Here is a 15,519-nt window from a genome sequence, read left to right on the forward strand (position 1 = left end):
GTTATATGACAAATGTAGCCTTTCATTTTTAAGAAACTGCCAATTTTTCAAAATAGCTGTATCATTGTACGTTCCCACCAGAAACGTATGAGGATTTCAGTGTTTGCACATCACTGCCAACACTTGTTATTTTCTGTCTTTTTAATTAGTTATTTGAGTGAGTATGGGGTAGCATCTCACTGCAGTTTTAATATGCATTTCCTTATGATATTAGGCATCTTTTCATGTGCTTTCTAGCCGTGTGTATATCTTCTTAATGACATTCATAACTTTTACTTGTTTTTTAATTTCATTGTTTATCCTACTATTGAGTTGTCAAGGTTCTTGTGTATTCCAGATACAAATCCCTTTGCAGCTACCTGATTTAGAAATACGTTCTCCTTGTCTGTGGCTTCTCTCTTCATTTTTTCTTAATAGTGTTTTGAAGTGCAAAGGTTTTCTATTTTTTTTAGTCCACTTATCAATTTTGTTTTTGATATCCTAAGAACTCTGCCTAGCCCAAGATCTTGAAGATTTTCTCCTTTATTTACATTTAAATGTATGGTCCCTTTTCACATTCATTCTATGTAGGATGTAAGGTAAGGGTCTAACTGTGTCTTATTTTCAGGTGGATATCCAACTCTTTTTGCATCATTTATTGAAAAGACAATCCTTTCCCTGTTTGATTAGCTTAGCACCTTTGTTGAAAAGAAGTTACCTATAATTATAAAGGTTTATTTTTAAACCTCTCAATCCTATTCCTTTCATCACTATGTCTATCTTTATGTCAGTAACAAAGGCTATTTTGGAAATTGAATATCATCAGTTTAAGGGAAAATTGACTTGGGGCCTTACCAGTTCAATATTAGCATTTCAACTTAATGATTACAAATAATATAAACCTAAATTGTATTTTTTTCTTATTTAGAATGTTTAATAGAACTTGAACCTGTTTTGAGAACATTTGAAGAAATAACTTTTCTTGAAGCTGTTATTCAGCTAAAGAAAACAAAGGTAAATTGCCAAATGAAACAGAAATTAAAACTTCAAACAACTATGTATTAATTATGGAGGTTTTTAGTTTTTAATTAACATACTTTCACAGATAGAGGCTACAGTTTGGGGTAGGAGAGCTTACCAAAAAATACTACCTTTTCTTTGTTACCAAAGAGATTTTATTTTATGCAAATGCCCACCTTCCTATCTTGAAGACATTTCCAGCATTCTTATAATCAGATCCAAATTTTAATGAATAAAAAAGCCACTTATGTACAGTGAGTGCCCTGAAACACCAGAGATGTTTAATTTTTAGTCTACCTTTATTATCCTAAAAGTTTAATACCTTCGGAGTAATAGAATTAGGAGCCTATATTGAAGACTGTTAATTTTAAGAAGAAATTTGCGCTTTTTAAATAAAGTGTCTATTTTCAGTCATCTTAATGCTGTTTAATAATAGCATTGCTTTCTTCAACGTTCAGTGTTATTTCCCCTTTTTTTTCTTCGCTTCATTTTTTATTGCCAGTTAAGCTGTCAAATTTTTATTACAACTGAGGCCAAAAGGTGTACTTTTTAATTGTTTTTTTTAATCTCAAACACTCCATGTGACATAGACTAAAGTGGCAGTAGCATTTAACTTTGATATGAATTTCCTAGGACAGTTGTCATATTCACTCAGTCTGGCTCTTGTGGATCAAACAATTGAAGGAGACTTTTAACTGTAGGATGTTGTAATATTATCAATAATTGTTTTGATATTATTACCAAAAAGCAGCTACAGTCCTTTAGGGCAAAGTAAGCATAGCTTAACACTTGCTGGGTTTTATTACAATGTTCTTAATATGTGATGATAAAAAGCAGCAGTTAACCAAATTCTGGGGTTGTGAATGAGCACAGTCTATGACTTACTCCCGAAAGACCCCGCTTGCCCCTGTACTTTGTGGTATCTGTTGATCTAACCTAAAGTTTAAAAGGGAAGTGCATAAAGAAGGAACTGAGAGAAATTGTGTTTTAGTTCGGATAACTTTTCATTCACTCTCATGATGCTGGTGAGGCACAGTCTTTTCCAGAGTATGCCAAGTTCTTAACTTCTTAATAGATACAGACTTCTGATAACACTTATTTTTGCCTGATCTTTTTAGTTCCCTTTTTTCTCCTCACAGCTTTCTCTTTTCTTTCAGTTTTTCCAAACAAAGGTGGGAAAAAGGGCCTGTTGTCTGATTATTATGAAAGGGAAGAGAACCATTCCCGCTCCCTTTTCGTCCCCAATTTAAACATTAGGATCCTATATTTAAGATTGTTAATTTTAAGAAGAAATTTGTACTTTTTAAATAAAGTTTATTTTCAGTCATCTTAATGCTATTTAATAATAGCATTGCTTTCTTCAATGTTCAGTGTTATTTCCCTTTTTTTTCTTTTTTTAGATACAAAGTCTGGCGGCTGTGTTGTCCAGACTGGCCTTGAATTCCCCAGCTCCAAGTGATTCTCCTGCCTCAGCCTCCAGAGTAGGTGGGATTGCGAAGCATGCACCACCACACTCAGCTATTTTCATCAGTATTTTTACATTGCTGTTCTACTTTTACTTAGAGTTGTCGTAGTTGTTTTTTCTTTTCTTTTTTTACATAAACCTTTGTATCAATTCTGTGAAATTATGAAAGCAAGAATATCATCTCATTTTTTTATAGATGAGATAAGTGAGTTGCAGTAGTTCTCATCCACTGGTATACATTGCAAGACCCCCGGTAAATGTCTGAAACCTCAGAGATACTACCAAACCCTATATATATATATATATATATATATATATAGTTTTTAATAGTTTTTTTCATACACACACACACACACACATATATATATACACATATGTATACCTATAACAAACTAATTTGTAAGTTAGGCACAGTGAGAGATTAACATTAAGTAATAAAATAGAACAATTATAACAATATGCAACATCACTGTTCTTGCACTTTGAGTTCATCATTAAGTAAATTAAGTGTCACTTGAGTGCAAGCAGTGCAATACCCAGTGTAACTGAGCCAGCTACTAAGTGACTAAGGAGCAGGTAGCACATACAGCACAGGGATACTGGACAGAGGGATGATTCACATCCTGGGTGGGACGCAGCTAGACACTATGAGATTTCATCATGTTGCTTACAGCTGTGTGTAACCTAAACGTTATGAATTATTTCTGGAATTTTCCATTTAATATTTTCAGACCGCAGTTGACTAAGGGTAACTGAAACTGCAAAAAGTGAAACCACGGAGAACGGGGGGGACAACTATATAGGGAAGTTAGTTACTTATGCAACCATTCACACAGCTAGCTCATGTCAGGACCAACTGTCCATGTCCGTAGTCCCAGATACTAGGGAACTGAGGTAGGAGAATCGTTTGAGTCAGGAGTTCCAGTACAGCCTAGGAAACATGGCAAGACCTCCCCTCTTTTAAAAAAATTCTTAAAACAAAGATCACTATTAGGGTTATTTCTTTTGTTTGAGTTTCCTACATTTTTTAGTCCTTTTAAACTGGCTTTTACAATTCAGGTTTTCATAGGTAAATGCTTCCTGTATCTTGAATAGTAAAATGTAAATACAAATGATTTTTCCTTAATATTAATTTCATTTCCTTTTAAGGACTGATTTAGTAGTTCATAAGTCATTTGAATTATCATAACTGATCATTTATGAAAAATAGTGTTACTAAGTCAAAAATTTTGCATTATCAGAAATGTTTTGATAAATTTTATAAGAATATTAAAAACCTTACATAACAGAGACATAGCCAAAAACTAAAAATATATGTAAATTTACCAATTTGGGAGACCAAGGCAGGAGCATCACTTGAGGCCAGGAATTTGAGACCAACTTGGCAATATAGTGACACCTCAATCTCTACAAAAAAAAAAAAAAAAAAAAAGTGGTGGCTTTAACTGTAGTCCTAGCTATTCAAAAGACTGAAGTGGGAGGATCACTTGAACCCAGAAGTTCAAGGCAGCAGTGGGCTATGATCACACTATAGTATTTCAGCCTAGACATCAGAGTAAGACCCTGTCTCTAAGAAAAAAAATTGAAATACAAAAATTTATAAATATTCATTAAACTATTGTGTACAAAGTACTAAGCTAGGTACATTATATACACAGTCTACACAGGTGAATTAGGAGTATTTTCCTCCTAAAGTTCCTTAGTCATGTAATGGAGCAGATAGTCATAAATATGAATAATGGAGGGCTTAGTGTGGAACCCACCAATCTCCAAAGTTCTAAGGAGTAGTTGGCATTATGTTGGTCTGGGGTAAAAAAGCAGACTAAAAAGGTTTATTTTTAAATTACTCAGTAGTGATGGAAATTAATTCAAATTAATTCAAGTCTGATTTTACAGAAGTAAATCACTTAATAATTTTAATACAAAAGTATAATATTTAAATCATCTGTTTAATAGCTACTATTTATTAAATACTTATCTTTTTGCAGTAATCCTGGAAAACAGATTTTCTTTTTTTTTTTCTTTTTTTTTTTTTTTTTGATACCAATTCTTCTTGTGTTGACCTGGAGTACAGTGCCATGGTGTTAATAGCTCACAGCAACCTCAAACACTTGAGCTCAGGCAATCCCTTTGCCTTAGACTCCTGCATAGCTGTGACTACAGGCACCCACCACCTTTCTGGCTACTTTTTCTATTTTTAGTAGAGATAGGGTCTCTTCTTCTTGCTCAGGCTGGTCTTGAATCTGTGAATTCAGGCAGTCCACGTGCCTCAGCCTCCCAGAATGCTAGGATTACAGGTGTGAACCACTGTGCCCAGCCTGCAAAACATATTTTTAAATCTCATGCCCAAGGTCAATTAGGTATCTCAGGAATCTAAACCATGATTGGCTGCATGGCCCCACCATTCCAGTGTGACACACTACCTCCTTTACCTAGTCCAAGTATCAGCTTCTTATCTATAAAATGAAAATAATAATAGTACTTAAAAGAACAGTGCCTGAAATATAGTAAATGCTTAATAATTATAGACAGACATGCAAAAATACATGTACACCCAAATTTATTAATTATCTAGTTTGTGCCAGATACTTTATATCCATTATCTCAGTGTCTAGAGCAATTCTGCATATACATTCTGCACATACAGGATGCAATTTTAAATTGCACGTGAACTTTACGGCCACCCTGTATTATTAACATTTTAAAAGATGAAGCCTTGAAACTATGAAAGATCAATAATTTGCTGAAGGTCACCTATTAATATTAGGCAGTATTCAAAGTCTGTGTCTCTGAAGTTATTTCTCGCATTCTACACTGTCTCTTCCTATATGTTATGTGTTATGTTTTCAACTGTCTGGATTTTCTTTCCGTTGATTTTGTATAAACATATAAAGTATGTTAAGTACATACTTTATACTTTATGTACATATTTTACTTCTAATCACCTCCAATTAAAGTGCATGTCTGTGTTTAGTTACAGAGTGCTTCATGTGGTCCTCACCCATGTGATAAGAAGAAAATGGAATTATCTCTGAACATACCTGTAATTCATGATCCACAGGAGGTAAAAAAGAAATATGTTGCACTCAAAATATGGGAAGAATATGGAAATCATTCCATCTAGCTCTCTTTTTTATAAATTGGAAACTAAAGCCCACAGATGTTTTTAGGATTTGTGTGATAGCTCATGGCAATCTACAATTTGAAACCCAACTCTCCTATTCTCAATTCATTGTTCATCCCATCAAATCACAATTCTTGCTTCTTTGTCATTGAGTTCTGTCCTTGGCATTGTTTTATGCAAGGAATGGCATCCCAGGTTAACACATAGGCAAATCAGTGGTTACAGTTTTACTACTATATTTATGCCATTTGATTCTTACCTTTTACAGTAATTAATAAGAGAAAAAGACATTTGTGTTACCATCAAAGAAGAAAGATTTCTTTAGTTGTATTCATTGAGACTTACTTCATATTTGTCATTTTTAAAAGAATAAATACATTCAGGCCCAGTGTGGTGGCTCACATCTATAATCCCAATGCTTTGGGAGGCCAAGATGGAAGGATTATTTGAGGTCAGGAGTTCAAGACTAGCCTGGGCCACATAGTGAGACACCCATCTCTACAAAAAAAAAAAAAAAAAATTAGCTGGGTGTGCTGGCACAAGCCTATAGTTCTAGCTACTTGGGAGGCTAAGGCAAAAGGATCACTGAGGCTGGAGGACTGGAGGTTACAGTGAGCCGTGGTCACCCCATTGCATTCCAGCTGGTCAACAGAGTGGACATTGTCTCATCAAAACAAAACAAAAGTATACATGTGTATGTGTGTAAACTTTATAGATTCAGAAAAATAATGCAGGTTGAGATTCCTGATCCACAGATTTGAAATTCAGAAGGCTCCAAAATTCAAAGTTTTTTGAAAACCAACAGGATGCCATAAGTGGAAAATTTCAAACCTGGCTTGGTCTGTTTTGTGTTGCTATAACAGAATACTCAAGCCTGGGTAATTTACTACATGTGAAGAAAAGAGTTTTATTGGCTCACAGTTCTGCTGACTGGAACGTCCAGGATTGGACAGCTAGATCCAGTGCAGGCTTCAGGCTTCTTCCTCTCATGTAGGAGATGAATGGGGGAGCAGGCTGTGCAGAGATATTAGGTGGCAAGACAGAGTGCAAGGGAGTAAAACTGCAGGGGCCGGGCTCCTTAACAAGCCTGTTTCAGAAATCCCCTCACCGCTTCTAGAATTTCACCAGGCTATTCATGGGATCCTCCCCTGCAACCACACACCTCCCCGCACCACTGCCTTGTAGATGAGATTTCAGCATGAGTTTTGTACAAACCATAGCAACATCTGACCTTATGTGATGAGTCACAGTCAAAACTTTGTTTCAGGCACAAAATTATTTTAAAATATTATATAAAGTTACCTTTAGGCTTTGTGAATAAGGTATATATGAAACATGAATGAATTTTGTATTTAGATTTGGGTTACATCCCCACGATATCTCATCATGTATATATGGATATTCTAAATTTTAAAAAAATCTGAAATCTGGAATACTTCTTATCCCAAACATTTCAGCTAAGGGATACTAAATCTGTAATACCTTCAAAATGAACCTTAAAACACAATACATAGTTTTTCAATCACCTCGACATAACACTTGAGGCCAGGAGTTCCAAACTAGCCTGGGCAGTGCAGTAAGACCATCATATCTGCAAAAAAAAAAAGTTAGCCAGCCATGGTGGCCCATGCCTGGAGCCATTTGATCCTTGAGTCCATTCACGCATTTAGGCAGTACACATATTACAGACAGCCTGAGAGCCAGGGAGCTAGAAGTGGACTCAAAATTGTCCATTACTTTTTTTAATGGTATTCCACCCCTCTCTGTTAAAAGGAATTTTATGTGCTTTGAAAAGACATTTCTAAATCTGTAAGTGACTAAAATTGCAGATATAAAATTTATCATCCATTAATCTGTCCTCTGGCCAGATCCTTAGAGTTCATGTGGAAAATACAGAAAAAAAATAATTATTTGCAATGTTTCATTTTTGCCCCATTTCTGCCATTTGAGTTGATTAAGAATTAAGTTTATCTTTGTTGGTTATTTTTTAGATGCATGTGTTTCTTTAATTTTTTAAAGTATAATTTTTAGTAGTTTTGATTCTTTATTTGTAATAAGCCACAAACAAGAACTTTTTAGAAATTAAAGCTATGTAACTTTAAAAATGATTTTTTATTAGTGTAAACCGTTTACCTTCTATTTGCTTTAGGAATCATGTGGATCCTCTCAGCTCCACAAAAACAGTGGTTCTCCTGGAACCTCCAGGTCCCTGTCAGCTCCTCAAGACAATGACTTTCTATCTAGTACGTAAATTTTCCAATCAGTATTGACTTACAGGTTTTCCATTTTCTTTCAAGAGCATATCCTTGGCAAATCATGGTTTATATTGAACATTTCTTTCATTTGCATTTGTAACTCATTGTTTAAAAAGCGACATGGGCTGAAGATATAAAATAGTAGTGGGATCTTCAACAAATACAAATAAGTATTAAAGGTATTTACACTAGATGCTATGGAAAGAAATGAAAAAAGCAACACCTATTACAAGTAAGAGGAGTAGTGTTTCTAATAACCCACTGAAAGAGAAAGTGATGTAAAATAGCTGTGCATCTAGAACTAGGGTTGAACAGTGGAAGTTACAAAGTACTTTCACAACAACCTGTGAGGGAAGATAGTCCTCCTTTTATAGATTGAAGACTCTCTGGATCATGTAGCTGGCAAATCCAGAACTTGAAGTCAGGTCATTTGATAAATATTTTCATGTCACTCCACTACTCTGTGCTGTCATCATGAAGAAATTCTTTCTGGCTGAAGTCTGGGCCTCTAGTTATAAAGGATGGACAACTCAGGCAAAAGGAACAAGGAGGCACAGAAGCAAGAAACACAGAATAGCAAGTAGTTTGGTTGAGCTGATGAAGAGGGTGGACAATGAAAGAAAATTGGGGTGAGTTGTCACTGATTTTAACACTCAATGATTTGGGCTTTGTGCTTTGAAAGGGAGCAACTATTGCAAATTTTTGAGCAAGTGTGTGACTAATTTTTTTTTTTCTTTAGGAAGGTTCTTTCTGGTTAAAATATGTAGGAAATTTTGAAAGGGAAAGGTGACTTGAACTGGCAAGACTAGTTAGAATACTATTTGCTGTAGTGCCAGTAAGAGAGTATGAGAACTGATGCCATGTGAAAGAAGGGAGGGTGGTGGGAGATGTCCTGGAGAAGTTGATGGTAGGATTGTAACTTTTCACTTCGAGGAGGAAGAGAAGAAACATGAGGTAAACCTGAGTAAGTTGTTGACCCTTGTGACTGGGAGAACATTAGTACAATTAGTGAAAATATAATAGAAGTTGAAGCAGGTTTTAAAGGAATGAAGAGGAATTAACTTTTTAATTCTCTTAATTTAAAGTATTAGCAGCATATATGGGGGTGATGCCAGAAGGTTTTGAAACTGTAAGGCTAGGGTTGAATGAAGACAGGAAGTTTATTATATGGGTTTGGGAATAGGGGTGATGATTAAGGCCCTGACTTTGAATAGGATGGCCGAAGGAGAAAGTAGAAAGACATATAGATTCGGAAGACACATTGAAAGTACAGAAGGAGTAAGAAGACAATGAGAAGAAGTGCAGGGCTATGTGAAGAAGAAAAAATCCATATTCGTAATTTACACAGGACATCAAGTCATACATGGAAGTTACAGTATGATAAAAATATTTTTTATAAACCCTTTTTTGTTTAAAAAATATTTGCTTGCAGAATTAGGTTTCCTAACCATCTATAATAGCAGTAAAAAACTAAATACAAGTAGCTCCTCCATAGTGGACGTGGACCACCTCCCTGCATTGACCTCCTCCTCCAGTTGACCTAATTGTCATAGACCACACGTGCACCACTGGTACATATCAATATAGTAGGTCTAGATCCTTATGTTCACCACCTCCATATGTTGACCAGTATGTTATAGTTGCTAGGTGATCAGCAGAGGTTCTGCTGTACATTGGAGCCTACCTTCTATAACATATGCTCAGATGTTGATATTTTAGCTAATAGGGATATCTGAAGACTATTCTACCCCTAATGAAGATATGTTTTGTAGGAAAAACTCAAGACCCTTTTTCTGTGAAGCTGCATTGCTGTTCAGTAAATCACAGTTGGGATAATACCATTTCTGCATCACAAAAGGCGATATTCTGTGATAAAACTGTTCCATACTCTTCACCAATAATTAATCCACTCACAGCTGAGGGAAATTCAGGTAAATATTTACTGTAAGACACTTTGTAAATGATGCCATTTATCTTGCATATAGATCAGTAGATTTGGCATACACTAAGGTTTATTTGTCTTTATTTCTTTAATGTGATAAATGTATACCTTCTTAAGTAAGAAAGCACTTCAAATCCCAGAAGACTGGAATGCTGACATATACTAACAGCCCAAACAGTATTCCATGAATATCTAACTACGGAGGGAGAACTGAGAGGAAGTTTTGCTTAATGTTATTAAAGGTAAAAAATTACCCTTGTTTATTTAACACATATGCAGGTATATTTTATATTTAGGGAAAAAAATAAACAGACCTAAAGACAAAAACTGAAAAAGTAAGTTTTGGGCCAGGATTTCTAGCGTACAATAAGGCAGTGTGTTTTATGTGTAGTAAGGGGAAAGATAACCCAAATTTCTGAATGTTTCCTGAAAAATAACAGCATCCCCCCAAAAATATTGGTATTCCATATTGGCATAATCATAGGAAAATGAGGTTTTAAGCCTTATTTCCTTTTCATGTATTTTGCTCATTGCTACATATCTGTCCTCACCTTTCAATTGTTTATTCTCGGCTGGCTTATCAACAGAGCATCTACAGCCAGGTATGGCCCAACAGTGGATCCAGAGCAAAAGGGAAGACATTGTGAGCCAAATGACAGAAGCCTGCCTTAACCAGTCACTAGACGCCCTTCTGTCCAGAGACTTGATCATGAAGGAAGACTATGAACTTATTAGTACCAAGCCTACAAGGACGTCAAAAGTCAGACAATTACTGGACACCACTGACATCCAAGGAGAAGAATTTGCTAAAGTTATAGTACAAAAGTTGAAAGATAACAAACAAATGGGTCTTCAGCCTTACCCTGAAGTACTGGTATCGTCTAGATCACCCTCTTTAAATTTACTTCAAAATAAAAGCATATAATTGAGTCTTTTACAAGAAAAATACTGGTTTATAAAAGGATATTTATATCTATGTTGCCTTGATATTGTTTTTATAAAATCTATATGAAAGTTAGAGACTTTACTAAAGATTCTGCTTTTATTAAATATTAGTCTCCTTCCATGACATTGCAGTATTTTTTTTAAATTAATGTAAGTAAAAAGCTTGCATTTTGCTACATAGTGCAAGTTTTTGTCTCTTTTGTTAATTGAAACTGTTTTTTAAAGTGTATAATTATTCTTCTTGTCCATAACAGTGTCTTAAGGTATAATGTGTTTCTGACAGAAAGTTACTTTAACATTACATTCTTGGTAGATGATTTGTTACTTGTCTTAAGATGCAGTTTGACTTTATGAAATATATACCCTTTATACACCAGAGAAAGTACAGCATTCTTACCCTATAATGCCAGATTCAAATGTTTTTCAAAGGGTTATTCATTTTAAACTATATTTTTTAGATTACAATTTAAAGTTTTATGAATGTATTCTTTCTTAAAAAGTTGTTTCAGGCTCATGCCTATTATCTTAACACTCTAGGAGGCCTAGGCAGATGGATTGCTTGAGCTCAGGAGTTTGAGACCAGCCTGAGCAATAGCAAGACCCCATCTCTACTAAAAATAGAAAAACTGAGGCAAAAGGATCACTTGAGCCCAAAACTTGGAGGTTGCCATGAGCTATAATGCCACAGGTCATTACTCAGGACATCAGAGTGAGACTTTGTCTCAAAAAAAAGTTGTTTGAAAGGTAAGATAATACAAGTATATAAAGAAAAAAATTATGTCTTCAAATACTGGTTATCTGCCCTAACTGTTAAGCTCAGCCATCCCCATTGTTCCAAACAACCAAGCTAACCAAAGTTAACAGCCTGATGTCTATTCTTCTGCACTCTTCCTCCTGACCACGTTTAAACTATATACTCTTGGGAGCAAGTTGTTTCTTCATATTATTATCATTGTACAACATTATATGCCACCTGCTTTTTACGTTTAATAAATACAGTGTGTACAACTTTAGAGAGCAGATGTAGATCTAACTTGTGCTCTTTAATCACTGTACAATAGCTGTGCTGTTTCTTCTATTTTCTTAACTCTCATTTACACCAAATTTAGGCCATTGGTTGATGGGATATACTACTAAAAGAAAATGTACAAAGAATAATGACCCTTTTCTGAATAGCAAAGTCAGCAAAATGTGAGATACAGTATAAATTTGGAAGCACAAACTTTTAAGAAGCACCAGACCCACAACCTGAAAAAAGTTGAATAAGAGTAAAAGCAATTAGATGGCATTGAGGCGATTTATCTTAAAATAAGTATTTTACTCTTTTTTTTTTTTTTTTCACTTTTTGGCCGGGGCCAGGCTTGAACCCACCACCTCCAGTATATGGGGCCAGCACCCTACTCCTTTGAGCCACAGGCACCGCCCTTAATCTTTATTTTGGAATTTGACATTAACCTGCAAATAAGGAAATCAACATGGAAAAATGAAAACCAAACACATGAGTTATCTTTTACATTTTTTAAAGTGCTAAAGATTTAATTTAGGAAATAAATAGAGAAAATTCTTTTGAAGACTTTTCCTTTTCTCTATACATATTCTAAAAAGAAACCCCTTTTGAATATTATTAGCTTCAAATTGACTTTTATATCAATTAAATGTGGTATATCTGGATTAATAAAATCAACTTTGCCCTGATGTTTTCAGTTTCTGTAGAGATCTAAAAACTCATAGTCTATGATGTGCTTACCAGCCACTTTCTTCCATAATTTATTATATGGAAGACACACAGGCAGCCATCTATCATCACAGTCTGCAAACTTTCTACATGAATTATTACAGATTGATGAATAAGGAGATGGTATCAAGGATCAAGCTGAATCTGCAGTGAGCTCTCATCCCTTCCTAGCAGTGATGTTTAGGGGAGATGAAGCTAAGTATGACCAGTCATAGGATAGGATCTGACACAGAACAGGCACTTTCTAAATAACTCTTTAATGAATAGTTTGTTGAAAGATGTTTCCTTTAAATCACCTTTCCCAGATGTAGTACAAATACAGCTAATAGTAAGTGGGATTATTTTAGGCAATTATGTAGACAGTACTAAGTAACATTTGACTTATACAGTAAGGAAGTTCTTTTCTGAGCCTTCTAATTAAATAAAGGAGAATATCTCAATTTTGTGCTGTCACTTTTTTATCCCCCTTTTTAACGAAAACAGTCAAGGCTTTGGACTTAGAACTCCAGAAACAATATTGAACAAGAATTTGATAGTTATCTTTTAATTGTATTCAGTTTGAAAATAAATTTCTTCATGTGACAAGTACTGTTTTTTATCTATAATGTATAAATTTTCATTTTGTAATCAAAAAGATTAATTATTAGTAATATCATAATATAGGTAGTATATGAAAGTGCTAACAATCATAGAAGTAATAAGGAGAATGACAGATTTTAAGATTCAGTTTCTCCAGAAAGGGACCTAATAATCTTACCTTGTTACTAGATAGTATTAGATGATGCTAGAGAGATTTTTCCTTATAGCATATTTTAAAACAGTGCTACGAAGAAGTATAGTCCACAGACTAGCACCATCAGCATCACCAGGAGCTTGTTAGAAATGAACATTCATGACTGCTGTCTCAGATCTACCGACTCAGTCTCGGGCTGAGGTCTAGAAAACTCTCCGGGCAATTTTTAATCATGTTGAAGTTGGAGACCTTTTGCTTTAAGAAACACTGGAGATTTGTGCATAAAATAATTTCCCTTTAGGTTCACAGTGGTTTTCCTGACGTCTGATTGCCACACTTATCTTCAGAATTTACAGTCTCTGAACTGAAGTTTGATTAAACAATTTTAGTTTTGCTTTGCTCCAATTTGAATTCCAAAAATAATTTTAGTCATGTTTTGCATTTTGGAAAGACTGCTTTACTTAAATATGATAATAAGATCAATGGATTAGAATCTACAACTCATTTCTTTAGGGAAGATCTTCAGAAAGGAGAAAGACTTGAATTATAACAGGCAAAAAGTCAGGTAATAGGAGAAACAATACGAGAAACAAACCAATTTGTGCTGGAAATTATACTGAAGAAATTTGCTATGCTATGAAAGACTGGGGTGTTGCAGCAATAGTATCAAACGGGGCTGGTTTTTACCTCCTCTTTCATCTTTAATCCTCTGCCCCCTAAGTCAAATACTAAATTTTCTAATTTATGATGAAAAATTACGGCAAATTGGGAAGGAATAAAAATCAGTAAACTTTCATGCTTAGCCATCCTCACAAATATTAGTTTCAGAAATGTGCTTCTTCTCAAAAATCATACCTCCCATCTCACAGAGCCTACTTCCCAAACTAATACCTGCTTTTTCTCTCCTCTGGATCATGTCTTTCAAACTCAAACACCCAGATTCCCTTTAAAAACAAAATGTCTTTGCTTGGCCTAATGCTTTTAATACTTTTCCTGGAAATGTTTCTATATTTCCTCTAACCTGTTTCTTAATTATTTAAAATGTGATGTCATATGATTACTAAATGAGTTGAAGGGAATACATATGCATCTGGTGCTTCAAATTTTTGTAAAAATGTTAATAGATGTTTATCTCGTGATTAAATACTTCTGTTGATAAAGGGAGAGATAATTGCCTCTTTAGGCAATTTATTTCCTCTCCAAACAGTACTATCAGTACTTTCAGACATTAGTTTAAGAATCTATTTCTCTGTAGTATATGTATCTATTGGTCCTGGTTCCAAACCTTTCTAATATAGCTTACAGGGTAAATCCAATCCCTCCTCCATATGACAGCATTTTATATATTTCCAAGCAACTCTCCTGTTTCTGATGATTTTTCTTTCCGCATCCAAATAATTACTTTCCTTCAATGGTTATTTAAGAAGCAAGTTCTATATTCCTGTCAAAGTATGTTAGCCATAACTGAACACACTGTTCCTAGTCAGGTCTTCCCAACACAGGTAGAATAGATGACATTTCCTCCCTTATACTTAAGTAAGACAATAAAAGCCCATTTTTTAGAAGTCACATATCATACATAGTTGAATTGATATTTACTAGCTGACAAATCCTTTGCCTTTATACCTGTGTCATTTTTCCTTCTTCCTTTTTTACATTTAAGGAATTAAGTTGGGTTTTTAGGCCCATATATCACAGTTTGCCTTTATTCCTCTTAAATTTTTTAAATATATTCCTACTTCCATTCATTCAAAATATTTTTTATTCCTAAATCCGGAATCTTCCAGCTTGTCATTCACATATTTGACAAATTTCAGGTGTTATAATTTTATCCATGTTACTAATTAAAATGTAGAATGGTGCTAGGCCAAGTATAAGGTCTACAAAATGCCACAAGGCCTCTTCCCTTCAATTTGACAAAGTTCATTGCTAGTCAGGTGCGATCATTCATCTAATCACGAATATAACTGAAATATTTTTTCAAGTGTTTAATATAAAAAAAGTGTAGTCCACCAATTTAACCCAGATGATCTCTAATTCCCAGTTTTTAAAACATTGGCTTGTTTTTTCATCTAAAATGTGTGTTTCAAATATAAGTGTACTTTTTTTTTTTTGCTACTGGTACATTAAATTATTAAAATGGGGCATGTTTCATCTCTTAAAATATTAAATGGGCATTGCTTAGGCTCTGCTTATGAAAGCCAGTGTAAAGCACTGGGCACACTAAAATACCACAATTTGAGGATATTAACCACATAAAGAACTCCCAAATTCAACACCTGAAAAAATGCTAAAAAACAGAAGATAACCTTCAGCTTCAG

The 15,519-nt window shown here is 34.6% G+C and overlaps 1 protein-coding gene across 4 annotated transcripts in view; it reads left to right on the forward strand.

Annotated features, from left to right (window-relative positions):
* RIPK2 (receptor interacting serine/threonine kinase 2) overlaps nt 1-10,910 on the forward strand; it is a 30,296-nt gene extending 19,386 nt beyond the window's left edge. The window contains exons 7-12 of one of the 4 annotated variants that reach the window (XM_053559152.1): nt 908-993; nt 2,400-2,480; nt 5,439-5,528; nt 7,738-7,831; nt 9,616-9,774; nt 10,373-10,910. In XM_053559152.1, the coding sequence (XP_053415127.1) occupies nt 908-993; nt 2,400-2,480; nt 5,439-5,528; nt 7,738-7,831; nt 9,616-9,774; nt 10,373-10,710 (848 nt within the window). In that variant the 3' untranslated portion in view covers nt 10,711-10,910. The remainder of the gene's footprint in view (nt 1-907; nt 994-2,399; nt 2,481-5,438; nt 5,529-7,737; nt 7,832-9,615; nt 9,775-10,372) is intronic. The other 3 variants (XM_053559154.1, XM_053559153.1, XM_053559155.1) reach the window with 3 other exon arrangements.
* The last annotated feature ends 4,609 nt before the right edge of the window (nt 10,911-15,519 follow it).

Source organism: Nycticebus coucang, chromosome 13 (genome assembly GCF_027406575.1).
Source record: "Nycticebus coucang isolate mNycCou1 chromosome 13, mNycCou1.pri, whole genome shotgun sequence".
Lineage (NCBI taxonomy): Eukaryota > Metazoa > Chordata > Mammalia > Primates > Lorisidae > Nycticebus > Nycticebus coucang.